This window comes from Phanerochaete carnosa (assembly GCF_000300595.1).
Source record: "Phanerochaete carnosa HHB-10118-sp unplaced genomic scaffold PHACAscaffold_2, whole genome shotgun sequence".
Taxonomy (NCBI): domain Eukaryota; kingdom Fungi; phylum Basidiomycota; class Agaricomycetes; order Polyporales; family Phanerochaetaceae; genus Phanerochaete; species Phanerochaete carnosa.
In genome coordinates, this window is record NW_006767629.1 from 1,362,622 (window position 1) to 1,387,884 (window position 25,263).

The following is a 25,263-nucleotide window of genomic DNA, read 5'->3' on the forward strand; positions in this document are numbered from 1 at the left end:
GGTCGGACGTCGGGACTCGGCGCCACAGCGACCGAGGGTCCCAGCGCGCAGACAAGGCACTGTTAGCCGACGGCGGTCTTGTTACGAGGAGACCAGTTGGAGGCCGGCTGAGTGGGCAGCGGAAGAGTGCGGTTTCGCAGCTGATTGGCTGGCAGGATGAGGGCAGCAGCGGGATAACTGGAAGCGGCATTTGTGTGACAGGGAGAAGATCTCTGCTTGGGTGGGCTGTCTCCTGGGATTGCGGTGCGAGCGTTCGTCTCAATTGTCGGGCGTAAAGAGCAGTAGGACAAGATCGGATCGGGCACGACGGGGCAGGATCGGCTAACCCATGAGATCTCCCGATTGCCTTCTATCCCAAAACGGCCTCTCCTAATGTCTCCCTTCCCTCGTTATATAACCCCGCCAGCCAACCCGGCTCCACAAGGTCGCACTCAATCGCTCATCCGCCTTCTTGTAGCACATCCTCCGCCGTTCCTCTCCATATAACACACCCCAGTGCTCCCATGTCTTCCTCCCCACAAATCCTCTCGACGCCCGCCATGCCCACCCCACCCGTCCTCCCGCGTCGCGCCTCTGCACTCAACACCCGCCTCCACGTCCGCCCAGAGGAGCCGCCCATCCCACCCCGCCTCATCGGCTCTCCTCTCCTCGAGAAGCTCATGACTTCCCCATCGACGTCGCCCAGGAGCGCGCAGGAGATGTGGATAGATGGGGACGAGTTCAGCGTACGCAAAAACGGACACGCCGTGCTCAGCAGCGCGCCCACACAGCCGCAGCACAACACGCGCTATGCAGCACATCCATCATCCATCCCAGCCTCGTTCGCCGCTGCAGGTGTCAAGCTCGGGTCGCCAACGGGCAAGAGGTGTGTGACCCCCGCTGGCGCCTACGGTCTCCCCCAGCTCACCCATACCTCTCCCAGCTCGCGTCCCATCGCTACCTAACATCCCGCCCCCGCGGCGCTTTCCATCTCGAGTCCAATTGTCGCACATGAGCTAAAACGCCTTGTGATGCAAACGACGCCCACCTCTTCGCGCCGGAGCTGTACGTCATAGCAAGGGCAAGAGGGTGTTTCCACGCCCCATCACAAACATCCCCTCCCTCTCCGATAGCACGCGCCATCTACGACGCACGTAGCATCGTCATCGACGCCTGCCAGTCACCTGGTCGTTCGCGCGCTATCGTGCCCTGCTGGCATCCCTTGGCGACCGTTTTAGGAGTGTCCCGCACCCCTGTTGGTCGTCGCACCAAGTCTATGCCTTGATCGGCTCGCCTCCCGCGCGCTAGCCCCTCCTATCTGCGCAGACGCGACCGACACCGGTGCTTCGCACCAACGGATATCACACTTAGAAAAATGTTTTCTGCTTCTGTCGCATCCACATTGGTTTCATCGCAGCAAATTCCTCACTTCCCATACATCTCTTTTTGGCACTTGTCTCACGGGCTGTGTATATATAGTCTTTTCTGGCTTCTTCGCTGCGCACACGCTTTCTTGGGCTTGGTGTACACTCTTAACTTCAGGCAATCTCCATCCCCTGCCTTTCTCGTGCACATTCATGACGAGCTTTCTCCGTCTGCTGCATCGCGCCCCATTTGTCCACGCTGCTCATCATCATCGCCGCTCGTCATTCCCCCAAGTCGGTTCCCCCCTCGGCTTCGTGCCCTCGTTCCTCTATCAAGTCTTCTTCATATCGTCCTCCCTTTACATATGCCGGGAGGCATCTCTTCTTTGACGTCCCTAACACCCCAACCTCTTCGGACAGCACGAGATCTTCTCCACCTGTCCTGGAGTCATCTGACGGTCGGACTCTGTACACATTGGCTTTGCATTATTATTACACGGACCGATGCTTGGCTGTAGTGTAGAGACGTACTGTAGTAACTTGAGAGTAATCTCACTCACCTGCGTTTGAGACGCCGAATCTTGCTCATGCTGTGGAGCGAACGTGTTCGTGGGCTGTGTGCTGCGCAGGACGCATGTTGTCCGCGGAAGTGATGCAGCAACTGGGAACCGTCGGAGTGTGTTTGTCAAGGGTGGGAAAACATGTGCATTCTACGGTATCGTCGGGAACTTAGAGTCGCCGCTATAGGAAATGCTAGCCTCCGTGCCCTGAGGCCTAAAAGACCCTTGGCTGTGGCACTGCGAAGCGCACTCGCAGCAGTAGCTTCGCTGCCTCACATCCTCGTCTGCAGGCTCCCGCGCGCTGCAGCACAAACACGCACCGAGCGCCGACAGGCCCCTCTCGCTCGCGACGCTCTCAGCCAAGGCTCTCGCGAACCTTCACGCCGCCTTACGGCATCACGCGAATCTTCGTGTCCAGCTGTACGTTATACCTGTGTATGCAAATTCCAAGGCGTCTTCCTCAAAGCATACGCGGAGCTTAACTCTGCCCACCACAGACGCAGCTGATTCGATGGGATCCGCGCACGTCCCCAGTCGTGGTATACGGTATCGTGCCATACTCTATCTGGGCACATACACATCTGGTTGAGGCGGAACGCACACGCGAGCGGGCACGCTGCGATCCCCCTACAGAGCCCGTTAGACACAGCTCTGCACTCGCCTCACCTCGCTGCTAGCAATGTCCGCCGCCAGTTGTTGTCAGATTTTTCATTTCGCTCGCAGACGGATCGGCACAGCTCAGGCAGTGCACGCTACCCCTCGACGCCGTCCGTCCATCTATCCGTCCGTCCATCCGCCCCTGGGCGCCGTACCTCAATTTCCGTGCGCGCGCAGACAAATATCTATGCATCTATGAGCCCACGCTGCACGCAGGGGTACAAAAAAAGGAATGCGGAAGCGAAGAGAAGGATGGAAGGGTTTGGATATTCAGGACGCGCCTGCGATGCTGCGCCAGGTTTTTCCGCCCGCGCGCGCCGCCGTTCGGGTGATGCTTGGGTTCTCTCGCACTTGGCACAGCGCGCGTGACCCTGGGCGGACCCACGCGGGAGAAGACCCAGCGCGCAACGGCAGCTCGCAGGCAGCCCGCAGGGCGCGGAGAAGCTGTCGAAGCGAGCTCGCGGTGCGGATCGGTGCGACGCGTCGCGCGTATTGTATTTTTATTTTTGCAATCGTCTGGTTTTTTCTCTGTTTTTTTTTGTCCTGCTGGAACACGCTCCGGGGGTGGGTTGAGCCACAGCACAGACGAGGCGGCCCTGTCGCCACGTGGTGGCGTGCACCAGCGTGCACGCTAAGCGTTGTCGGCACAGGCACATGCGAACGGAGGAAACGCGAGATTTGTTCTAGCGAGAGCACCAGGGGTGCGATAAGTAAATGTATCGGCGGAAAGTGCAGATAGCGCAGAAGACGCAGGCATTTTGGGAACAGGACGCGGTAGTCACACATTTGGACGCGCGACCTCACGGCAGGTGGGTTGTGCCCATGCCGACGGAGTCGGTCGCCAGCCCCACACTGCTGGCCTGCCTTGGCCTGCGGATGCACACTTGCCTGGCTGATCATTTGCCGCGACCAAGGGGTTATAGCAACCGACCGCGGGTAACCCTAGCGGGAGAAGCCGCCCGATGCGATTGTGATCTTTGCGGGGTGGGGTTGCCAACTTCCGATCGGATCAAGGGCGCGCGGCGGGGCGCTCGCGCCGACCCGGTGGTCGGGCGGGCGCTGCTTCTCGGGTGCTCCACTACGCCTGCACACGCATTTGGGCAGTCTGCTGCGGCGCGGGGTGCGCAGTACTTTGAGTTTTTGGAGCAGCGGTGGCCAGCAATAGCACGAGCAGAGTATATTTTGGTTTGTATATTCAATTTTCATTTAGTCGCGACTAAATGGGTAACGCGAGCCTAGAGCATAGCGACCAGCACACAATAGACAGCATGGACGGTCTGGCCCCTTGCCTGACCCTCCTACAACTTCCTTGACAGAAGCATATTCGTAGGGATGCCACTTCAGAGGTTCTTCAATGAAAGCGCTCCGAGGGACGGGCGACGGCGACCCTCGCCTCGTCGAAACCAGAAACCGCTGAGCCCGTCCAGGCCTGGTGCGGAGGTTCGCGGAGCAAATTTGTATGAGACTCATCACCTGAGCGCGAAGTCTCCGGCGAGATCCAGTGGGTGCATCTGGGTTAGCAGAGATGCGGACGCTCCACAGGAGATATGGAGCCGTTCCGCAAATGTTGCCGAGCCGAGGGAAAGGATGCTACGCGCTGCTCCACAGCGTCCTGAAATTTGAGAATTGAATGCCGAATGTTGTCGAAGCGTCTGCACACGAACGCTACTCGTTCCTGGAGATAGCGCCCGAACGGATGCATCAGCAAAGGCTGGAGCCTCGCCCTCTCGTCGTAAAACCTTGTTCGCATCTAACAACGGCCGTCAGCGGGTCTGGGCACACCGCAGCACAGCGGAGCCAGTCAGCTACGACCATGAATATCGGAGAAACGCGTCGCCTGATCGCGCGGTGCGGATGTGTCTAGACGTGAGCATGCACGAGGCCGCGGCGAGGAATAATGTAGGCGCTCTCCGGGGCCTGGGCGTCGGCCACCTGCGCGAGATGGAACTTGGGCTTAGCACCGGACAAAGCTTCTGGCCTGGGCCGCGACACAGCAAGGGCGCGCGGACAGGAAGGGCCACCACGATGAGAGCAAACCACGACGCACGCATCACGCATCGCTGATTAATGGGCGACGACCAGCTGACGGGTGCGATGACGCGAACCAGTGGCCAGTGACCTTCGTGGCCGCATACGTCTTGCGCCAGTACTGCGGACGCTCGGGCACTAGTGCACACCAGGGCCCCGCGCGTCATCGACGGGTGCTGCGACGTGCAGGAAGCGTGCCGCCCCAATCTCGCAGAAGCTTGCTCACCAATCTCTACTTCTCCCGAGGGGTGGGAACCTGGTGGGACGATGACACTAGGTAAGCAGCTCCGTAGAGTGAGCCACCAAAAGTTGATGCGGGGAGGTCAGAGGACGTGGGTGGGTGGCTGGTGCGCTGCAATATCCCCGCGTCCAACCTAGCTGCAGCATAACACAGGGCGTGTCGAGCTCGCACTGCCAAGAAAATCTTGATGAGCTGTGTACACGCGATCTGTTTTCCGTGTACATACACTTCGTTAAAGTAATATATTGCTCACCTAGCATCATTACCGTGACCCCGCTGAGCAATCTGTAGCAATCAGTGCGAACGTGCGAGTGCGTACGGTCTCCGCAAGGCGTCCAGATTCGGTATGAGATTATCCATATCAGGGCGCGAGAACGATCTGCGCGAGCACTAGACCTGGGTCGTCAAAGCAGCGAGGGTCACGCCGGTGCGAGAACGGCGCTTTGAATCGAGCGATGTCCGGGGAAAGCATGGGTCGACGCACATGAGGCCAGAAAACGCGTCGAAAATGACGTCGGGAATGAATGGACCGAGACTGCTGAGATCTATCGAAGGTCGCTGATTGAGCTTTGCTGAGCGAGAACGCCTCGACACCCCATTGCTCTTCGCCGTCTCTATATGGAAACGCGCGCTGTGATTGGTCATCCCGCGCAGCACCCTCGTCGCGTGCAGTAGGGGCGCGGCCCTGGCCACGAGAAAGGGTACAGCACGAAGATAGCAGAGGCAGTGAGGGCGAGGGCCTAGCATGCGGTCTGGACTGGCGATGGTGCATCGATTGCTCTGGCGAGACCGAGGGCGATCCCACGGATGCAGACGGTGAGAGCAGCTGGTCAAGAGGGTCGCATGCGAAGCTCAGGGAGGGTTGACGATAGGGCACGAGGAGGGTGATTGGACCGCTAGCTGCGAATCTGGGCCTTAGGCTTATGGACCTCAGGCTTACGGAGGCCTGCGAAAACGGCGGGCTGGGCCGGGAGTGTGTGCATATGGTTATGAGAGGTATAGGGGAGGCGCGAGGAGCGGCTCCGGATGTCGGGTCGACGTCCGACCTTTTTTGGTAGGAGTGCGTCTTAGGCTGCAGCAGGGTCGTCGATGGGGCGATCATGACGCGCGAGATGGTCGTGAACGGTACGGCGGCGCGAGTTCGTGTGTCGAGAAGGAGCACGAAGGCTGAGCCTCGACGGATGCTTCTGCATACGAGCTACGTCGTATGACGACGTAGAGTGTATGCACAACCACAGGCTGAGGCTTTTGACTTTCTGTGCTCCGGACTGGCGTACGTCACATACGGGCGTACAATCACCCAGATGTGTCCGGCAACTCTGCTGGGATCGGTCCAGGACTGGTCTGGCTCGATGCTTAGCGCAAGCAAAGCGGACGTAAGTAAGGATGAGGCATCGCACGAAACGTTATATGACGGCACCTTCTGCCTCAGGCGCGCGCTATTCTCGAAGACTCCAGACGTCCCGGTGGTAATTCATTGAGAGCATGAGAAGGCCACAGGTGAGATTGTCGTCTAGACCGTCGGCAACAATGCGAGTATGCAGTGAGCAACGCACGAAAAGGGATGTCGAATGCAATTGAGAGGCTGACACTCACCTTCCCCTCAATCTCCTCGTCGACGCAGGCGGACAGCAAACAGGGTCGGGGCGTTCGTGTTGGATCTTAAGTAGTGGTCACGTAATGACGTAGACCATTGCCTGGACTGCAGGGCTGTTCGCAGACCAGAGTACGTGTTCTCATGTTGCGTAACAGTGTGAGAGCAGTCTGACAGAGATGCATGTGGTCTGGTACATGTCGTCAGGGAGATCACGTCCATGATGATAGCGACTGTTCCAGAGTGTTGTCGCAAGTGCCAGAGATGGGTCGCCGAGGTCACTCGAGGCTAATTGTGTGGGTTAGGCGGAGGAACCGGGTGGCCTGAAAGATGACCGCATGTGATGCCCTTCGTTGCAGCAGTGTAGTGTCAGTATCGGCAGAAAAACCAACGACGTCATAGACTCAAGCTGAAGGTGAGCATTGCGACGTACGAGCTCGCGCAGATAATTGCTCCGGCAATGCTCCGGGCGTCTAAGGCGCCCATGCCAACGCTGCCAACCTCTCATAAGCCTGCATGTAGGCTGGCACGACTGTCGCTGGATTCCCTGACCAGTCTACCCTCTTTATACGCACATACTGTCGTGCGCATGTCGCTACCAAAGCCACATACGTAATACAAGATACTTTCTACAACTCTCGCCCTCTTCGCGGAACCTGCCATCACGTTCGTGAGGACTAGCAAGCGGATGTCCTTAGTGCGTGTAAATACCACGCAACATGTGTTCTACACTTGAGTTATCAGAAGGTAGCTGATACAATGAAGTCTGGCTTGACGTATACTTCCAGCAGCGTCGCCCGAACTGCATAGCTCGATAACCCGTCTTTTCCCAGAGTGTTCTTCCCGTTCAAGGCGCGGCTGTCAGGTTCCAGCTCTAGCCTGACTCCCCATCTCTCCTCATGGTCCCAAATCTCTTTCTCCCAAGTCATGGATGCCTCCTTAGACCCAGCCCTGACGCGGTACGTGATCTCGCCTGTCCAGGGCTTGCTCCATCCAACGTAGCTCATCGCGCCATCTTCATCCAAAGGCTGCTCAAGCGACTCCGAGTCCGAGTCCCACGCGTCGAAACGATACCCGAGGTCGGGCATGTCGAGCTGCAGGTGTGGCGCGCCGGATCGGAAGCTCTGGCTGGGATTTCCCTCCCCGCAGGTCAGGAACCCGAACGGGGGCTGGTCCGCTTCGTACTCGTTGAAATCTTTGTCTCTCAGAGTTGCAACGTACGGCCGCGGGTTGCTGATGCGGTGCAGGAAGAGCAGCGGTGGCACGCCACTACCCTGGCCCCATGCCCCGTTGGTACCGTGTTCGGCATGGAAGATCCCGAGGCGACCCGCAGACTTCTCTCTTCCATACTCAGACGCGTAGTCGTCTCCCTTTGGCGCGAAGACGAAACATCGCATCTCGTTCGACCAGGTAGGCCTGCGCAGCTTGATGGGCTGTGATTCCAGCTCGTATCTTCCCATCTCCTGGGGCTCTTCTCCGTCAAGATAAAACTTCGAGGGTGTCTCGTGCCAGACTAGGGTGGAGATGGACAAGTTGATCCTTGATGGCGGTTGCTGGGGCGGCGGCATGATCGAATTCCTGCGGCACAAACAAGCAGTCAGACATGTTCACGCAGCAGGGAGGTTGGAGACGCACCTCGGTTCCTCTGTGGGGATCTTCGGCTGCTTGCCAGCGAGAGGGATGTGATCAAGTAAGACACTGTCGGGGCCGGGTATCGCGCTGATAGGGCAGGAGGAATATTCGGCTAATTCAACGAAGCAGCGTTGGGAGAATCAACAATATTATCTGAAGATCCGTCTGGTCGAATGTATGTAAAGAAGCCACGAAGTTGTGAGAACTCGTGTCCTACAGCATAGTGCAGCAGACTGGCGTGGACGCTTCTGAGTCGAATTCATTGTAAGTTCATCTGAGCTGCTCATCTGAATCTCTCAAACTTACCCCATATTATTCAAGACTTTGTGCACACCTTCTGATGAGAATGAATTGAACGGCTATCGCCTTACGGTTTACAGGTATATGCAGGAGCTATGTTAAAGGTGTGCCGCCGGGTCCCTTGCCCATTGGTGGGGTTCCGTAAGCACAAAGCCACTGCGCTTGCTGAATCACGAGCACATAGCTGCATATTTGTTCTCAGACTGCGAAGGTAATTACGCAGCTAAATTTGCTATCTCTACTCAGGACTAACTCTCGAGGTTGGATGCTGCTCCGCAGGGGGACGGATCGGCATTAATGCGGACACAGCAAAGTCCCCTGCCCACCCCCCGCTCCAGCAAAGTGCGATACTGATGATAGCCCTCGGAGCAGCTAGTCTCTAACATCAGGATATCCAATAGCTTCATTTGCGCTTAGGTTTCCGGCAATGCTTACCGCTGGAGTACTTGGTAGCTCCCAACATTTGAGGTTCATGTTGGCTAGCTAAAATCATATACAACGACGAAGCGACCCAAGAACGTACAGTCATGTCTAACAAAGCCTATGTGAATCCCTCAATATCGCTGCAGTTCTAGACGGCGTGGTACCCTGCTGTCGAAATGCCACACCTGCCAGGACGACCAGAGCGCTCTCATCGTTCCTGCCTTAGCAAGCAAAGTGATGGCATCTCGTAACATGCCGAACATGCTGAGCGTTAGTAGTACCGGCCCTCTCCCTCGGGAAGTCCTCCATTCTCAGGGCTTCATGCTCACGTTTCAATAGTGTTTCAATGTCTGCCGCCTTAAGCTTGTAAATGCTCACGAGTGCATGCTAAGGCTGTGCTAAAGGTGTATTATCGGATAAGTGTGATTCTGTGTACTGAGATTGCGCTTGCTGAGTTATGAATGTACGGTCGCAAATCTATCCTCTTAAATTGCGAAGGTGACTTCACGGTAAATCTTTCCCTCCCTAGCATTCGAGAACATACGGTTGTGCCTGACAAGCCTTATGGAGGTTCTTCAATAACGCTAAGACCCTAGACGGCGTGGTATCCTGCCGTTGAGATAGGTGAAGGCCCATTATATATGCTCACCGTGCCACGTCCAGAACGATCGGCCCGCTCTTAGTGTGCATTCAGCCTTTCGCCACAGGCCTCACGCATTCTTAGCGGCGTCGACAGGGGCATGCCCACCAGTTCGATAACGGCGACTCGCACGGCACATCCGACTCAACTGCAGACCCGAAGCACGTCCCCCCAGTGCCGAACCACTGGGAATTCGACTTTGAACAGATACCCCACCACCTGTTATTTCTACGTCGAATCCTCAAATTCAGCGTTGAAGTGCCCTGCTTAATATCCCTCGGACCTTCCAAGCCGGCCAACGTCTGGACAGCTCGCATGGCGAACGACGAGGCCTCGAAAGCAGCTCGCGCCTCTGCAACCGGCTCAATGCTATCGTAGTCGTGGTGCATATTCCACCTGATAGCGTTATCTACGGATTCTGAATATTAATTCTGACTTGTGCCTCAGGCAGGACTTCTCCTCAGCGCGACTGCCGCATTTATCACAACTGCACCACCAATCGCATCCCACTTGAACTACAATACGCGTGGGGCGTACCTGTGCTTGTTCATTTCATGTGGGACGTCCCTCGGCACACTCATTGTGGGGCCCACCATCATTTTCATCGTATCGAAGTGCAACTGTGACTGGTTCATGAATGTAAGGTTTGCAGTGAACTGGACAAGTCTTACGCCAATTGCTTACACATGGTGTTTGTTCAGACTCATATGGGCTCACCCTCGCGCATCATATGCACAATGTACCTCATTTGAAACCCGTTCTTCTCGATGGGTGTCTCAGGATCTATGGCCGCGATTGGGATGTCCTCTGTTCATGCAGGCGATGATGGTGCCTGAACAATGCTTGACTGGGTTTGTTGATCGCAGCGTGGAGCTCGCAGGACGGGCTCGTTGTAAAGGGCACCATCTTGCTGCTACTCTTCCCCGCGACATGTTTGCCGGTGTGATATTGGACGCAGTGATCAAGTGAGGCGTCCATTACGACTTCGACTGGCAGTGCCTCCGCCACAGATCATGACAGCGCCGAATTAAGCCAGGCTCATCCTTTACTCTCTCGAGGAGATACGGGGGCCATTGCGCATTAATACCCATGATACTGCCCTTCGCATATTTATGTACTTCAGCTGCATGTACGAGGCGCACACTGGGCGCTGTACACCGAGGCTGCGTGACACGGGGAGTGGACGAGAAATCATCAGACATGGCTGTGAAGACAAGGAGTTCTAATATCTTGATCATGCGCCGCAATCGCATAGTGTATTTTCGTAGTGGCCGAAGTTTGCGGTCGTAGTTGTAGTAAACCCACTGGACCGGTGCAAGCCAGGGCGGCTGCTGGAAATTGCCATCTTTGGCATGTCATCTTCCGTTTTCGGGTTGCTTATGCTAAATCTATCATGATCCCAAGGGTCTGATTGTCCTAAAAGGTAGGTTGTGCGAGGTCAGCGTGGGTAGATGAACTGGGCTGCATTTTCAAACGGGAGAGGAAGACTTGAAGGCATCCAACACCGCTTGCCGTCGATGCTTACATAATCCGACGCGGGATCGTAATTCTGGCGGGGAGCTCCGCCCCTGATATACGACCATCCACAGCAAACAGCATGACAGAACTACTCGGCTCTCGAGGATATGGCAAAGCACGCTCATATACATCTCGACGCTGGCTCGGCCCAGTCCTCAGCTAAAAGAGAAAGAATCCACCTGTGGCAGAGAATGTGGTTTCTGCGTCTACCGGAGAGCCTGCCGAAAAGAGAGCGAAGCTGTCGGCGAAATCTCGCTCTCCAACGCCTCCTCCAACGCCTCCTCCAGACATAAAGTTGTGTCTTTCTACACTTGTGTGGAAGGGCGAGCCCATAGTATGGTCTGTTGATGGGAAAGCACCAGAGCAGTACGGGAAGTACGTTCGGGGCACGAATTTCGTTGGCGAGCTCGGCCCTCCTGCTTGGGTTGAAGAGCTCGGCTACTTCGTCTTCAAGCCGCATTCACCGTACGAGTTCGTCTACAAGAAACAGCGTTACTACGATCCCGAGCCTTGCATCGGCTCTAACGAGTACTGTGGGATATATGGCGAAGGCGACGAGATCTCGCCGCTCATCTTCCTTCACCGTACCGCAAACGCGACTCCGTGGGTCGCTGAGATGTTAGACGAAGATAGCAATATGCTCGCCGTCAGGAGCCCGCCATTTACGTTCTATACTGGCGATTCTACTACAGACTCCCCAGTCGAGTGCTTCAGGAAGGAAGGCAGCTCGCCGCACGTGGCCATTTATGAGCCCGACTTGGAGCTACACGAGAGGTCAGAGGCTACAGGTGATGGCGCAGAGTCTGAGAACTCAATGGACGAAGGAGATTCGGGTAGTATATATGGATGGAGCGGCAATTGGACGCGGGAGTTCATCGAGCGAAACCGGCAGCGCAAGCCTCTCGGCTCTCTGGAGAAGGATGTCTGGGAATTTCAAACCGTCGACAACAAACGGGTGAGGACATGGGGCGCAAAGGTCAAGCTGGTACCGGTCGCTGGATCAGTCGTCTCGCAGCAGGACTGGCACGACGAGGAGAGTATGCACGCCGGGAAGTTGCGGCTAATCAGCTACAGAATTAGGGCGAGCGTGCTGGAGGTGTATGTCCGGTCCGATTATCTTACATCTCAGGGTTTTTGATTGTTGGCACAAGCGGATTTTTGTGTATAATAGGCGCAGCGCACCGACTCACAACACTATTTGCATCTTCTATGCCCCTTCTATTGCAGACGCTAAAATAGTACAGAGGAATGATATCCGCACCTTAGAGAGTCCGAAGAAATACCATTGTACGACATATATTCAGGGCATCCTATAGCATTCCCAGCGGATTTCCGGCGCGCGTACGCCCATCGAGTCGTCAGTTTGTCATGCTCACCCCGCACGAAGTCCATATGTCCAAATTCCTGGGGGCGCTGAGTCAGGGGAGTAAAATTGCCTGGCGGCATGGTATCGAAGTGGTCCTGTGCCCGCTCTCGCGCCCCCAAGAACAATGTACCGGCACGATGTCCCGCGCACCCGACTCGCAGGTGATTCCTCTCTTTCCAAATCCCTTGCTTAACCTCACCCAAGGAGGATTGGAGAAGCATCTCTACGGCACAGACCTCCGGAGCGGCAGAAGTCGCGGGAGTTCAGGGTCGCATAACTGGCACAGAACCAGTGCAGTGGAGCTGGTCGGTGATTAACCTTGGAGAAGATGCCTATACATTGAAGGTGAGGCTGCTAGAATGTTCCGATGTAGAGATCGAGCGAGCGGTATCGTGCGTAAGATATACATATATATGCCCTACCTCTCAATGCGACCTGCGCATGTAGCAATAGTTCAGTCTTCTGTTGAAGTGGCCTCGGGTCATACCGTACCTGTGCGAGTGTGTATACAAGACCCTGGCGACGGCGCTGCATGGCTGCCGCATGTGTTGCGCCGTTCCGGTCCTGCCGACCGACAAGGCACCGTCGGGACCTGTCCCAGACGCAGACACTCCGACAGCTTCTGTCTCTCGTAATGACTTCTATAGTAGCCCTTAAACTCAGCCAACATTCCTGTTAACGGAATGGCCGATGAGGCGTGACAGGGCAAAGATGTGAGCATACGTAAGGTCTCAACGGAGACCCTTGTCTCGCGCATGTGTTAACTTACCATCCTGTCACTTGGTAGGATGTCCACGTAGGGTCTCCCAGTCTTCTCCCTAATATATGAGACGTTGAATTACGTGTCGGTGCATATTGGCTGCTGATCGGTGCAACTTGGCTGCAGTAACCACGCCCTCAGCGGCAATGATGCAAACCAAAACTGATTTAGACTCTATGATATAGTGTTCTCCATTAGGACACCCCGTAATGCTACCACAAGTCTCCCGAATGCAGGAAACGAGTTCGCGCGCACGCCCCGACCTAAATCTACCCTGACGGCGACTATGACACCCCAAACTTCATTGTTTGACAGGGACGATGCTCCCCGTTTACAATGCCCCGATTCTGATCACACGACAATGAGCTTCTTCAAACCAAACAGTCAAACGTATGCGTAATGAGCCCTGCATCGTCAGCAGTAATAGTACATGTGTCTCGTACCAGAACGCCTCTATCTGCGTCATGCTGTCAAGCTCTAAGGCGTGCCGAGTCTTCTATGTCAGGTAACGGTCCGTACCACTGCGAACAAAGAGTTGGTAGAGAAGACTTTCATAATGTGTGACACTTACAATATATAAGAAGGCGTGGCATCCTCGGCAGTTCGCACAACAGAATATTTCTTCTCCGCTGCCAAGCGAGGACAACACCTTTTGAGCAGATTCTCGACATCCTTCGTAGGTAAGGTACGAGGATCGTCTCCGTTTACGGCGAATGTGATGCTCGAAAGGCTGAAGTGATCGATAAGACGTACAAGTCTCTGCTCAAAATATTGCAGAGTGTGGTCTCTAGCAGGCATCAGTGGGTGGGTATCGGACCGCCCGTCGCGCTCGTAGGCGTGAACACCACATAAATGTAGTGTCAGTCTTGTGAGCCGCGGAAGGCTTGCCTCCAAAAGTCCGATGATAACGACAAATGCTGGAAACATGGTGGGCCCGCTTATTTCTGCAGGCACGTTGCCCTCCGTCAAGATGAACGGAACGTCGATGGCAAGATGCTTCAGCTCGGTACAAGAGGATATGTCGAACAACCCTTCTAGACCACCTGGGAAAACGAAAATTGAGCGCCCGAGATCGAAGAGAGGTACAGGAGAAGATAAGACACACAGTATTCATCTGCCTCTGTGCATGCCAATCGTAGTTCGTCGAAGTGCATTTGGCAGAGCAGGTCAAGAGCGGAGTCGGGCGATAGGTGCTCGAGACTAAGCGTAGAGACCCGTTGCATACCCCGCACTTCGAACAGGTACTCGAACAGACCATCGTCCAAGTACATTGAGTCACCGAGAATCAATCTGCTGATCTTCAAAGGGGGCCAATCTTCATGTGCGTCTGACTCGAAACGAGGGATGTTTGGGAGAACGAGGTGCAGCTCCTCAATCTCGGCAAAGCAGTCGAGAATGTCGCTGACTGCTAGTTCCGGCCATCCATGGTAGATATCTTTCGTGGTAGCCACGCTCGAGATGGACATCCGGTGCAGTGAAGGATGTAAGATTGGGGAGTTCCGAGGACTCAGGAAGCGCGCGATGCCGACGTTGCAAAGGTGTAGTACACAAAGATGGGGTAGCAGCTGCAGTAATTGAACGAAGAGAGATGCATCGATGAAGTCACTGGCTTGGCCGTAGAAGAAAGGGCTCTTGTCACGAGGCCAAGCATCAAGCCTCAAGCGGCGAATGTTGTACTGGGCGATGGGTGACTGCGCCACAAAAGAAAAGAACATCGGAAAGGTCTTGTACCGAGCATTAGGCTTATACTCTGCATCGAAGTAGCCGTATTTCGGGAGCGTGTCGTTGTAATCGCCTCGCTCATTGAGTGTAGCGTCGTAAGGGACGGCGCGATAAGAGTAAGTGATGTCCCGGAAGAGGTGGGAACGCGCCGCTGCATTCCACATGCGGCACACCCGACTGCACGAGTCTAGCTCATATTTGCTGTGAGATATGGGGGCGACCGATGGCTCCCATTCGCCCTCGTGTAAATGGGAGAATACGAGATCCAAGAGCTCTGGAGGGAGGTCGCCCGGCATGAATATACAATCCTGCACAATGGACCTGTTGGGGTTTTAATATATATGCTTGGAGATATCACGGCTCACACTGTCTTACAAGCAAGATTAACTCAATGTGACGTTCGTTGAGGACAGGTTAGATGGTGAGCGTCGTTGTCCACGCGCTGCAGATGCGCAGTATGGCCCGAGTCTTACCTATTATGTAAGTTCGGCACCTTTTCATGGTATTTACCCAGTAGGAGCAAAGGTCAACGTCCAAATAACCATCTCTCAGTGCTAGGCGCATGCGAAAAGATCGTGACGTAGATATGAAAGTGGCAAGGATGAACAAAGAGGCTCAACGAGTGTTCAAACCCAGGAGTACCTGTCTTACCTCTGGACCACTGGAGTCTGGACCTTTCACATTCACGTTAGATAGAAGCATGGCCATGGTGAATACCTACACAGACAAATGCCACATCCCCAGAAAAATCGTTGCTACTAGTAAGTAGCTGCGGAAGAGGCCCAGATAGTAAGCAATTCTACCAAGATCAAGTATGTTAAGTAGTAATACAAAAGTTTAGAAGCGACAGTACTCAGTACATAAAGCTATAACTACCAGGTGATAGCAATCACCAGACCAGTACTAGCTGACGGGTATATATCCTACTTTTCATCTACTTTTCATGCGACCGGTCGTAAAGAGATGAGAAAGTGCGTTAGAGGGCATAGATCATCGTAGGGAGAGCAGATGAGAAGTACTAGCCGGACTGATGAATGCCTACTGCGCACGCAAAGCCATGACGATATCATCTAGGGACGATTAAAGCTGAGTAGTGGATGCCAGGAACTTGTCACAGGAGAGAGATAATATACGATACGATTCAACAAAGCAGTACGACGATAATGCTGGACATAGGGGGTAGAGATGATAGAAGACCGCGACACGATATGATACAACTGTGAATGCAAACAAAGAGTGTCAGACTATCGATACAAGTGTAGTGCAACGGCCAGCCCAGAGGAATATGCGCACCATATACAACTAGGACCAAACGGTACCGGAATGACGAGTACTACCTCGATGCCCCGCATCTCCGGATGTGGTCCACCGAGCGAGAAAACAAGAAAGAAGAGCCATCCGTCAAGTTAGAGTCCCATACGCTCCTTCAACGTCCGATCTCCGGCGGAAGAGTACGAGTTCGTGTTGCTGCCACGGCGCGGCCGTCTGCCACCTCCGGTGCCTCCCCCCGAACTACCCCCGCCACCGCCGCCCGAACCGCCATACGCACCGTTCCGTTTGGACCTATCAAAGTCTCTCGCCCGGTCACGATCGCGGTCGCGGTGAGTGTGTCTGTCTCGCTCGCGGTCCTTTGGCGGCCGGTCACGGTCGCGTTCGTGACCACGCTCGCGATCGCGCTCCCGGTCACGGTCGCGGTCGCGGTCCGAAGGTCTCTCCGCACGTTCTTCATGGTCGAGGCCGTGCTTTGGGGACCAGTGTTTGCGACCCCCGTCGTCTACTTCCATCTTCGGCTTCCGGTCGTTCGACGTGGTCACTCGCGGAGAGCGGTTGGGTGTTTCCTGTCGGCGGGCGGAGGACCCGCCATGTACGCGGTTACCCTTTGCAGGTTGGCTCCCATGAGACGAAGGTGGGGCCGAAGGCGTCTCCGAGAGGCGCGGCTTTTTGTGCGCACGCGGGCCTGTGGGCGGGAGTTTGGAAGAGCCATTCGAAGGCTGGCTCATGTGTGGTGGGAGATTCTGGTTCGTGCGCATTACGGGGGACTGAGAGAGTGCACGGGGATTGTTGGGCTTCATTCGGCTGTTCTCGAGGATTGTAGCCTGAGCCTTGTCAAGCTCCTCTCTGCGGGTGTATGCGTGAGAATCCCTGAGGAGACGAATGCATTATGGAACGTACGATAGAGAATTGATCGCTTGGTGCGAGTCTGTGCATATACGCCCTCAGGTCAGTATGTGGAGGTGAAGGCCAGACTCGGCGTCAGACGAACCTCTCAGCGCTCCCTCCAGCTTTTGGACGACTCTCTTCAATGAGCGCACGTCCTCCTTCAGCCTCCCTGTTTCCCCCGTCTTCAGTAGCTCGTAAAGTTCATCATTCTCTTCTTGTAGGACCTTGACCCGCTGAGTCAGGGCTTGTACGACAGTGCTGGACAACGCGGATGAGGATGTGGCGGACGACTGGTCATTGATGTGCGGGAGCAATAGCGAGACGAGTGGTGGTGGCAGCGATATGGGGTCGGTGACCGTCGGGACAGGCTGGTTAGCGAGGTACTGTCTAAGGTGTGTGACCTCGTCCTGCAAGGCACGGCGGAGCAAGACGCGTCAGATCTCCAGACAGGACACACGAGCGCAAGGGATGGTTGGACGCACCGTGAGATCTGTGAGCTGCACGTCGCGCTGTCTGAGGAGCGTCTCGAGCTCCAGCTCGCGAGGCGTCGGGAGGTCCATGGCCGCTGAAACACGCTCGCCGGTCGTCCTCTGCCTTGAGCTCGCCGTCGCTCTCAATGTGGGGGCTCGCAGCTTGCCGCGCCCTCCTGAGCTCGCGGCTGGGCACGTGGCTAAGACGTTTCGACCCAATCCGGAAGGCATCGTTGTTCGTTTCCCACATGTCGGGCAAAGCGACCAGTGCACGACCCACAAGAGCTATACCAACGCCAACACAGCGACCGCGGCCATCGGCAGAAGGGACCGACTTTATACAATACACAAAGTAATAGGAGAGATCTATCATATGGCTACAATACAATTTCGGACAAGCTGAACAGTCCCTGGTGTCTATATAATCAAGTAGTGTTACAAGGAAAAGACGCAGTCTCTGAGCAGAGCCCGGGGATACATTAGAAGCAAGCGCGATGAGACGTGTGGTAATCAACTTTTCGAGTTATCAAGGAGTGTGAATCAAAATGAGTGATCAAAAACAGATTGAAAGGAATGTGCATGTTTGAAGTCTGCCTCAGTGAGGACAGCGTGGCTGATATTTCCGTCGGTGTGGTGACCTGAAGGGTGCAAAACGTTGGTTAGAAGCCCACACAGTCAGATGCAGACTACGAACCATTGCTCTTCACTCTCAGGCCAGCTACTGGCCTCATGCCTTCACAACCGGAAGAATTTCCGTATGCTGTCCTTCAACGACGGCGTACTACTAGCCCGTCTCAACGTCTTTCTAGGCTCAACGCCCCATTCCGAAACCTGATTTGACGGCTTCAGCACGTCCCGAAGATCCTCCACCATCGCATGCGTCTCGCGAGGCGAATGCGAGAACGAGAAGATGTTGAAAGCGTGTGGTGAGGTCGGCGCCGTGGCGGAGAAGAGCCCAAAGGACTGTGCAGACGCGGAGTAAGACATGTCTTCGAGGGGTCGAGGATGAGCAGACAGCACGATGCCGGTGGGTGGGTGAGAGGTGAAAGTGCCAATCCGCAGGGGTGCAGGGACTGCGAGGGGTTTCGGGTCCACTATTTCAGAGCTTGATGAATTTAAATGGCGGCCCAGCAACGCAACGCTGTGACAAGATGGCCGTCCGTTTGCTCCAACACGCGCAACCGCCACGCGTACCACAGAGAGACTGCCACCAAACTCTGCAGATGCCTTGTTCTGCAAAAGGAAAGGTGTGCGAACATACAGGAGCCGACATCAAAATCAAACAGAGTACAAGGGAGCAGACGAGAATGGCAAGGACGCCGACTGGCTCAATTTGGTGAAGCGCGCCGGCGTCCATACCGTGCTGCTGTAGAAAATCGGTCGTGGTGAACGTGGGCGTGAAGACGGCAGTGGGCGCGAAGCTTTGGGAGACGAGACAGCAGCGAGCAAACTACACTACATGTGCAGAGTACTGCTCTATTGCTAAAGAGAAGAGAAAGAGGACTCTGGACGCGACACATGCCGTCTGCGTACACATTAATTGCTCTATACATTCCCAGCCTTCAGCGCAACGACTCGCGCAACGAATATGTCCAGACAACGGAGGCACAGAAGTGCGAGACTGTTGCTCAAATTAATTTGCAGAATACAAGGGGAGTAGCCAGGCTATTGAAGCACTACAAGAGTACGCCTGGTAACGCTTGACAGGCTGAGCATTATGGAGCCAGTCACGAGCGAACAAGATTTTCGTCTGCAAAAGCATCTGGAGGGACCTGACCTTGTATCTGGCTTAGAGCCCCCTTGACGATGTACACGTAGGGTCCGGACTTCATCGGAGGTGGCGTCGACTGGTACCCAATCTGCAAGTCGCAGCGTGGGCAATGAAACCTGTACTGCTTCTCATGGCCGCCTTGGCTGATATTCACATGCCTTAGATGGATGATCACAACGACGGTATGCCGTACTCACCGTTCGACCAGAATGGCATCCTTGAGCGTTGCATTCAGCTTGAAGACCCTGGCTTTGCCGACATTGCTATCTTGGCATTGAACGACTGTTGCCCCATCGGTTTGACGTCTGGGCGAACTGGCTAAGCCTTTATCAATCACAAGCTGCCAAGGTGTGGATTCAGCATTCCAGGGTTGAGACAGAGCTGGGCTTGGAGAAACGTACAATGAATTCGCCGCATAGGCAGTCTGGACACACGCAAAAGGTCTGTCAGCTTCTCGGAAGATGATCAGGCAGGAAGAGCCAAGTACAGTAAACGCGCAATGCGGCGGTAGAAGATGCGGTTGGCTGGGCTGGTGAAGAGGGTTCGTTTCAGCACAAAGCACAACACGAGAGCACGCGGAGGATCGAGCATATTGACCGTCAGTAGACGAGGACACAGCCGACCGGGAGACTACTTTGGGCATGGCGGTGAGACTGTTGCAAGATGAAGTTGGCGCACAGGGTGGGATTCAGGCTTCTGACACTGCCTCGAAACCAGGACGTAGATGAATGAAGTGAAGCAAGACCGAGAGCAGACGCCCGAGGTCTTGGTGCATTCATAGATTGAAACCACGTGGTTCGCCCTCTTATTATTCCCTCTGCTCAGTTCTGCCTCCGGAGGCAGCGTCACCGTTCTACGACCCTCTTGTGCTCTCGTGCCAGACGGCGTATACTCCCTGTGCCTCCCCTGGAATGGCTGAAAAGGATCCCACAATACGACTGAGGCGGGCGGTCAAGGGTTAGTCGCTGCGGTCCAGGCGTCGTGCTGTGCTCACGCGAACCTTCTCACAGAGAACAATCTTTTCTTGGTCAAACGACTCGCAAAGAGGACAGACATCCGCAATCCCGACCCCACGCACAAACGCTTCACGTCGCTGGCATGGGCAGCAGTGTTGGGACACGAAGAGACGTTCGAATACCTTCTCAGCGCAAGTCACGATGACAGAGAAGTCAGTCGGGTGAGTGTGGCGACTTAGTGGCATGACAGTACTCTGGACTTCAACAAGGCATCCAACAGGACTCAGAAAACAACACGACCCTCATTCTGCTCGCGGATGCGCGTCCACCAGTCTCCGCCTCCGTCTCGACTGACCATGAATTCTATGGCGCGACCTTGCGGATGGCACGTCTGTACTATGAACGTTACCCCGACACGCTAGACTGGGCAAATTCAGATGGTAAGACTGCGATGCATATGGCTGCGATGCGGGGGAACGAAGAGCTTGTTAGGGTACATGCATTTCTCTCTATCTGCTGTACGGTCGTTCACTCTCTTCCAGATGCTATGTGATTTTGGAGCCGACATAGACCTTGCAGACAATGAAGGGAACACTCCGCTGCACTAGTGAGCCTTCCCGCGTTGTTGGCATGCGGTTCGGTTATCTGACATCGTCTTGTAGCGCCAGTGCGTGGGGCCATGTTTTGGTGTGTGCTACTACCGCAGTTAAAGACTAACTCATCTGATGATTGTATAGATCGTACAAGCATTGATAGAACGTGGATGCCAGTTCAATATGCGCAACAATGACGGGTCCACACCTTCCGACTACGCTTATTCGTATGTGATGACTGTCTACGTGCTGGCTCGACCCATATTGATGTCTGGCCAGGGTAGGCATAAGGGAGGTGTTGCAAGATACTGCCAGAGTACAAGTTGAAAACAACAGGAAGGCGAGGAAAGCGGCACAAGCTGCTGCGCGAGAAGCCGAGTGGCAGGGACAGGTGCCACCGCTTACTGCGGCAAGGCTGTCAAACGGCAGCATCCCACGACAGTCAGATGGTAGTATTCGTATGCGCAGTGGGTCTGGCACAAGTCGAACGACAACGACGTCAGACTCGGGAGAATACGATAGCCATTCAACACCTGCTCGTTCACGACCCGTCCCCCCTGCATTTTCATCACTATCACCGCAGCGGAATGGGACGCCATTACCTCCGCCGCCACACTCCCCTCCCCACCCATCAGCAAGTTCCATCGGCAGCAACAGCATCCTCAGCATTCCGTCTCCGACCCCCGCACTGCACGGCAATCTTGCGCCGGCTTCAATCACGACCACAGGCCTGTCGCCCATCGCCAACCGTATGCGAGAACGAGACATGGAAGCGATGGAGAAGTATAAGTTGCGTAACCGAAGTGGCAGCGCCGCTACTGCGTCGACAGACGCAGCTTCTCAAAACGATTCAGCAGTTTCGTCCGGCGGAAGGTCTAAAGACGATGATGCTACGTCGCTTCAATCCTACATGACTGTAGGATCAGTCGCCCCACGCAGGCTTCTGCGACCGTCAGCATCTGCTGCTCAACTACGCGGTACGCCACAACCGCTCACGTCGTCGAGCTCCTCTACTGCCTCTCGACAGCCAGATACCCGGAATCGGTCTGGCACCGACCCGGATATTCTCCACCAGCAATCATTTTCTCCTGGAATAACTCCACCACCAAGGGTGGAAAAGACTCCTGCATCTCCTGCGACACCCACACAAACATCCACGCGACCTCCCCTCATCAAGGCTAGCAACTCCCGCGACTCTACGAAGGACGCGGAGTTTTTTGGGCCGTCAAGCGAGTTCGCTAAATTCCCACCACCGCCACCTGGGCCTGCTCTGGCGGAACGCAGCCACACCCCCACATTGCTCTCGCGGCGGTTACCCTTCTTGCTCTCTTCTCACAAACACAACGAGAAAAGCGGCGAGGATAAAGAAAAACATCACCATCACATCTTCTCTCACAAGCGCAACTCCTCCGCAAATTCAGTTGCTTCTCGGATAACGTGATACCCTTCGTTCGCTTCGTGGTTTACGTCTTCTGGGCTGTACGTTCTTGTAGGCTCCTCTGGCAGGGTGTACTCTGTGTACAGTATTTCCTTATCAGCTTCGTGCAACTGCTGTGTACTCGCTCTGTAGCCACGCATGACACATTCCACACGTCTGTCTGTATTTATTTCCCTGCTCGCAAAACATGTAGCCCCTTACCGCCGTACGCGTCCGGACATACGTGCGAGCATTCTCCGCTTGTTCCCCGCTGATAACGCCGGTCGGCTTTTGCCGATTACTCCATATACTGGCTTGAGAGCGATCCTCTCCTGGCTTGCATGCACCTGACACGCACGGCCTCGGTAGCGAGGCACAGTGCCTACATATAACCAAAACCGTATAGCTCACCGTCCTTCTCTACGTTGTCCCCGCAGCCATGGCTTTCCCCGCCCCCACCGCCGACTCTGACCCTGACCCAACCACACAGATTCCGTGGCCGTCCAGACAGGCAAAGCAAGTCCGGATGGAATCTACAGAGAGGGAGAGGTCACGAACCCTGCCTGAGTCATCGACGCGCAATAACCTCGCCGACGGCGTCGCGAAAGACAGAGCGGTCGACCCGTCCCGGAAGCGGATGTCGACTTGGGACCTGGTCAAGCTCAGCATCTCGATGGCGGGAGCCCAGATCGCGTGGACAGTCGAACTCGGGTACGTCCCTATGACTTGTGATCATTTATGTGTGCCGCTGAGCGAAACTGTGCAGATACGGAACACCGTTCCTGCTATCGCTGGGCCTTTCGGAGCAGCTCACCAGCTTGGTATGGCTCGCTGGTCCCATAAGTGGCTTGATAGCACAGCCTGTCATTGGTACGCAACACCACTCTTCCGCGCCATGGGGTTCACTGACATTATTGCGTCGTCCTAGGCGCGATTTCCGACGCTTCCCGGTCGAAGTATAGACGGCGTTACTGGGTCGTGCTCTCAACAGCCGCGCTGGTGCTGTCCACTTTCACCTTGGCGTATTGTCAGGACCTCGCGGCTTTCTTCGTCGATTTCTTTGGTGGAGGAAAAGGTAGCTGGGATCCGCAATGGGCGAAAGATGTGAGTTTCTCGCCAACCAAGCCTTTTATCAGCTGATTCAGTCTGGATTAGGTTAAGAACACCGCTATCATACTCGCGGTCGTCTCTTTCTATGTTCTGGATTTCGCACTCAATGCCCTCCAAGCATCTCTCCGAAACTTGCTCCTCGATGTCACTCCCCCAGAACAACTCAACGTCGCGAATGCTTGGCACAGTAAGATGACAAATGCGGGAAATATCGTCGGTTTTGGTTTCGGGTTCTTGCCGCTCGCGAGCATACCGCTCTTGCGTCTGCTCGGCGGGGACCAGTTCCGCAAGTTCTGCGTCGTCAGCGTCATCTTGCTGGCCATCACCGTTTGGATTACTTGTGCCTCTCAAGAGGAGCAGTCTCGCGAGGACGACTTGCGCATGGATCGAAAGTGAGTCTATTCAACTGCGTTGTTGTTGTGGACGCTGACGCGACCGCTAGCCAAAGCAAATTCGGTGACGTACTCAGGAACATTTACAATGCGATCGTGAAACTTCCAAAGCCCATTCGTCGGGTGTGCTACGTCCAAGTTTTTGCGTTTATGGGATGGTTCCCGTTCCTATTTTACTCGTGAGTAGTCACGGATTTATGGCGTGGGTCACTGTTGTTCACTTTCCTAGTACTACGTATGTTGGGCAGGTTATGGCGCACGAACTCGGTCGCGAACCCGATAATGATCTGGCGACGCGTACCGGAGAGTTTGCGATGGCCATTTACAGCGTTGGTGAGTAGTATTTCAGTTCCCGTGACGAGTAGAGATGGCTGAACAGTCGCAGTTGCTGTTATCGCCGGAATACTCCTGCCTCGCTTATCTCAACGTGACTCGCGCTTGCTGGCGCATGAGGGAGACGAGGACGAGGACGCCGAGTTCTCTCGCCTAAGAGCGACAGTGCAGCAGTGGCGTGCAGAGGCAGCTAGACAGGGAATGCCACTTAAGCTTCCCTTTATGCCTTTCTTCCTCAGGAACATCTGGATGGGGGCTATGCTGCTTTTCGCTGCTATCACTTTCTCCACATTCTTCATTACCAAGGTATGGCAGGCTATCATCGCGGTTAGCTTGGTTGGTGTTTGCTGGGCTGTCGCATGCTGGGTCCCCTTTGCTATCATCATGGAGGTGCGTGGGTCCTGCCACCTGAAAAAAAAATCGGTTACTCAACGCGCATCCCAGTTCTTGAAAGAGCGTGAGCACGAAGTTACCCCTGAAGAGGAGGCCTTCCAGCGTCGTCTCACGCATCGTCGGCCTTCACACACCCGCACCTTGTCTACGCCCGTGCGCCCAACCATGCAGGACATAGACGAACACCAGCCCCTTCTTCGCAGGAGACGGTCCTTGGAGGAACGCCACGACATGCTCGACGCGCCGTCAGCGGAGCCCGTCGCAGGAGGCACTATCCTCGGCATTCACAACCTCGCCATTGTCTTCCCGCAGTTCATCGTCGCCTTGGTGTCAAGCGCCATCTTCAAAGCAGTAGATTCCGAAATCGATGATGACCCTCAGAATCACACCACGTTCTATGGTAAGAACGGCGTTGCCTGGGTCCTGCGCTTTGGTGGGTTGTGTGCCCTGGTAAGTAAATATGGCTTCGCTGTACATGAAGGCGCTAATATCAACGGACAGGTTGGCGCTGCCTTCGCTCGTAAGGTCCCACCGACGCGAACAGAGAAGCAGATGCGCCGTCGTTTGGCCGAATTGAAGATTCTCGAACAGGAGGGCACCCCCTGACACATTCTGTTCAAAGCTCTTTTCTGGCTTGTATTATTCTTTGTAATATTTCCGCATCCCATCATCCACGAACCCTCCGGCTGTTTCTCGCATTTTCATTCGCATTTAGATATGGTCTGTACATTGGGACCTGTGCATACAATGAGACAGCGTTATGCACCCAGAATGCAGATTGCGAAGTCCCAGTCATCGCGGGAGAAGCAGGCGACAAAAGTGCACGGTACGGCTGTGACCGCGAGGCCCCGCTCTTGCATAAATCTTGGCGGGTCTACGGAGTG

At 55.0% G+C, this 25,263-nt stretch overlaps 8 protein-coding genes across 8 annotated transcripts; 4 read left to right on the top strand and 4 right to left on the bottom strand.

Moving 5' to 3' along the window:
• Positions 1–328: 328 nt before the first annotated feature.
• PHACADRAFT_249365 (uncharacterized protein) lies at positions 329–1,985 on the top strand. The gene has a single exon (XM_007391640.1). The coding sequence runs from the start codon at positions 504–506 to the stop codon at positions 942–944; it is 441 nt and encodes a 146-aa protein (XP_007391702.1). The 5' UTR covers positions 329–503; the 3' UTR covers positions 945–1,985.
• Positions 1,986–6,851: 4,866 nt separating this feature from the next.
• PHACADRAFT_249370 (uncharacterized protein) lies at positions 6,852–8,332 on the bottom strand. Its single transcript, XM_007391641.1, has one exon. The coding sequence runs from the start codon at positions 7,989–7,991 to the stop codon at positions 7,164–7,166; it is 828 nt and encodes a 275-aa protein (XP_007391703.1). The 5' UTR covers positions 7,992–8,332; the 3' UTR covers positions 6,852–7,163.
• A 2,701-nt stretch (positions 8,333–11,033) lies between these two features.
• Positions 11,034–12,135, top strand: PHACADRAFT_249375 (uncharacterized protein). The gene has a single exon (XM_007391642.1). The coding sequence runs from the start codon at positions 11,553–11,555 to the stop codon at positions 12,072–12,074; it is 522 nt and encodes a 173-aa protein (XP_007391704.1). The 5' UTR covers positions 11,034–11,552; the 3' UTR covers positions 12,075–12,135.
• A 1,135-nt stretch (positions 12,136–13,270) lies between these two features.
• On the bottom strand, positions 13,271–15,106 carry PHACADRAFT_205308 (uncharacterized protein). Its single transcript, XM_007391643.1, has 3 exons — positions 14,168–15,106; positions 13,634–14,105; positions 13,271–13,583 (listed from the first exon to the last, which is right to left on the bottom strand). Exons 1-3 carry the CDS (start codon positions 15,078–15,080, stop codon positions 13,559–13,561), a joined length of 1,410 nt encoding a protein of 469 aa, XP_007391705.1. The 5' UTR covers positions 15,081–15,106; the 3' UTR covers positions 13,271–13,558.
• A 1,084-nt stretch (positions 15,107–16,190) lies between these two features.
• On the bottom strand, positions 16,191–17,504 carry PHACADRAFT_157402 (uncharacterized protein; the record flags this gene model as incomplete). Its single annotated transcript, XM_007391644.1, has 4 exons — positions 16,191–16,902; positions 16,957–16,984; positions 17,048–17,351; positions 17,427–17,504. 4 exons carry the CDS (start codon positions 17,502–17,504, stop codon positions 16,191–16,193), a joined length of 1,122 nt encoding a protein of 373 aa, XP_007391706.1.
• Positions 17,505–18,739: 1,235 nt separating this feature from the next.
• Positions 18,740–19,921, bottom strand: PHACADRAFT_113393 (uncharacterized protein). The gene is made up of 5 exons (XM_007391645.1): positions 19,783–19,921; positions 19,673–19,714; positions 19,587–19,609; positions 19,383–19,525; positions 18,740–19,328 (listed from the first exon to the last, which is right to left on the bottom strand). Exons 1-5 carry the CDS (start codon positions 19,826–19,828, stop codon positions 19,142–19,144), a joined length of 441 nt encoding a protein of 146 aa, XP_007391707.1. The 5' UTR covers positions 19,829–19,921; the 3' UTR covers positions 18,740–19,141.
• Positions 19,922–20,096: 175 nt separating this feature from the next.
• PHACADRAFT_86933 (uncharacterized protein) lies at positions 20,097–22,175 on the top strand (the record flags this gene model as incomplete). Its single annotated transcript, XM_007391646.1, has 7 exons — positions 20,097–20,142; positions 20,196–20,366; positions 20,411–20,634; positions 20,684–20,748; positions 20,804–20,828; positions 20,879–20,961; positions 21,014–22,175. 7 exons carry the CDS (start codon positions 20,097–20,099, stop codon positions 22,173–22,175), a joined length of 1,776 nt encoding a protein of 591 aa, XP_007391708.1.
• A 415-nt stretch (positions 22,176–22,590) lies between these two features.
• PHACADRAFT_86979 (uncharacterized protein) lies at positions 22,591–24,985 on the top strand (the record flags this gene model as incomplete). Its single annotated transcript, XM_007391647.1, has 9 exons — positions 22,591–22,862; positions 22,918–23,051; positions 23,080–23,255; positions 23,307–23,653; positions 23,704–23,832; positions 23,883–23,986; positions 24,039–24,380; positions 24,468–24,829; positions 24,881–24,985. 9 exons carry the CDS (start codon positions 22,591–22,593, stop codon positions 24,983–24,985), a joined length of 1,971 nt encoding a protein of 656 aa, XP_007391709.1.
• Between the last annotated feature and the right edge of the window lie 278 nt (positions 24,986–25,263).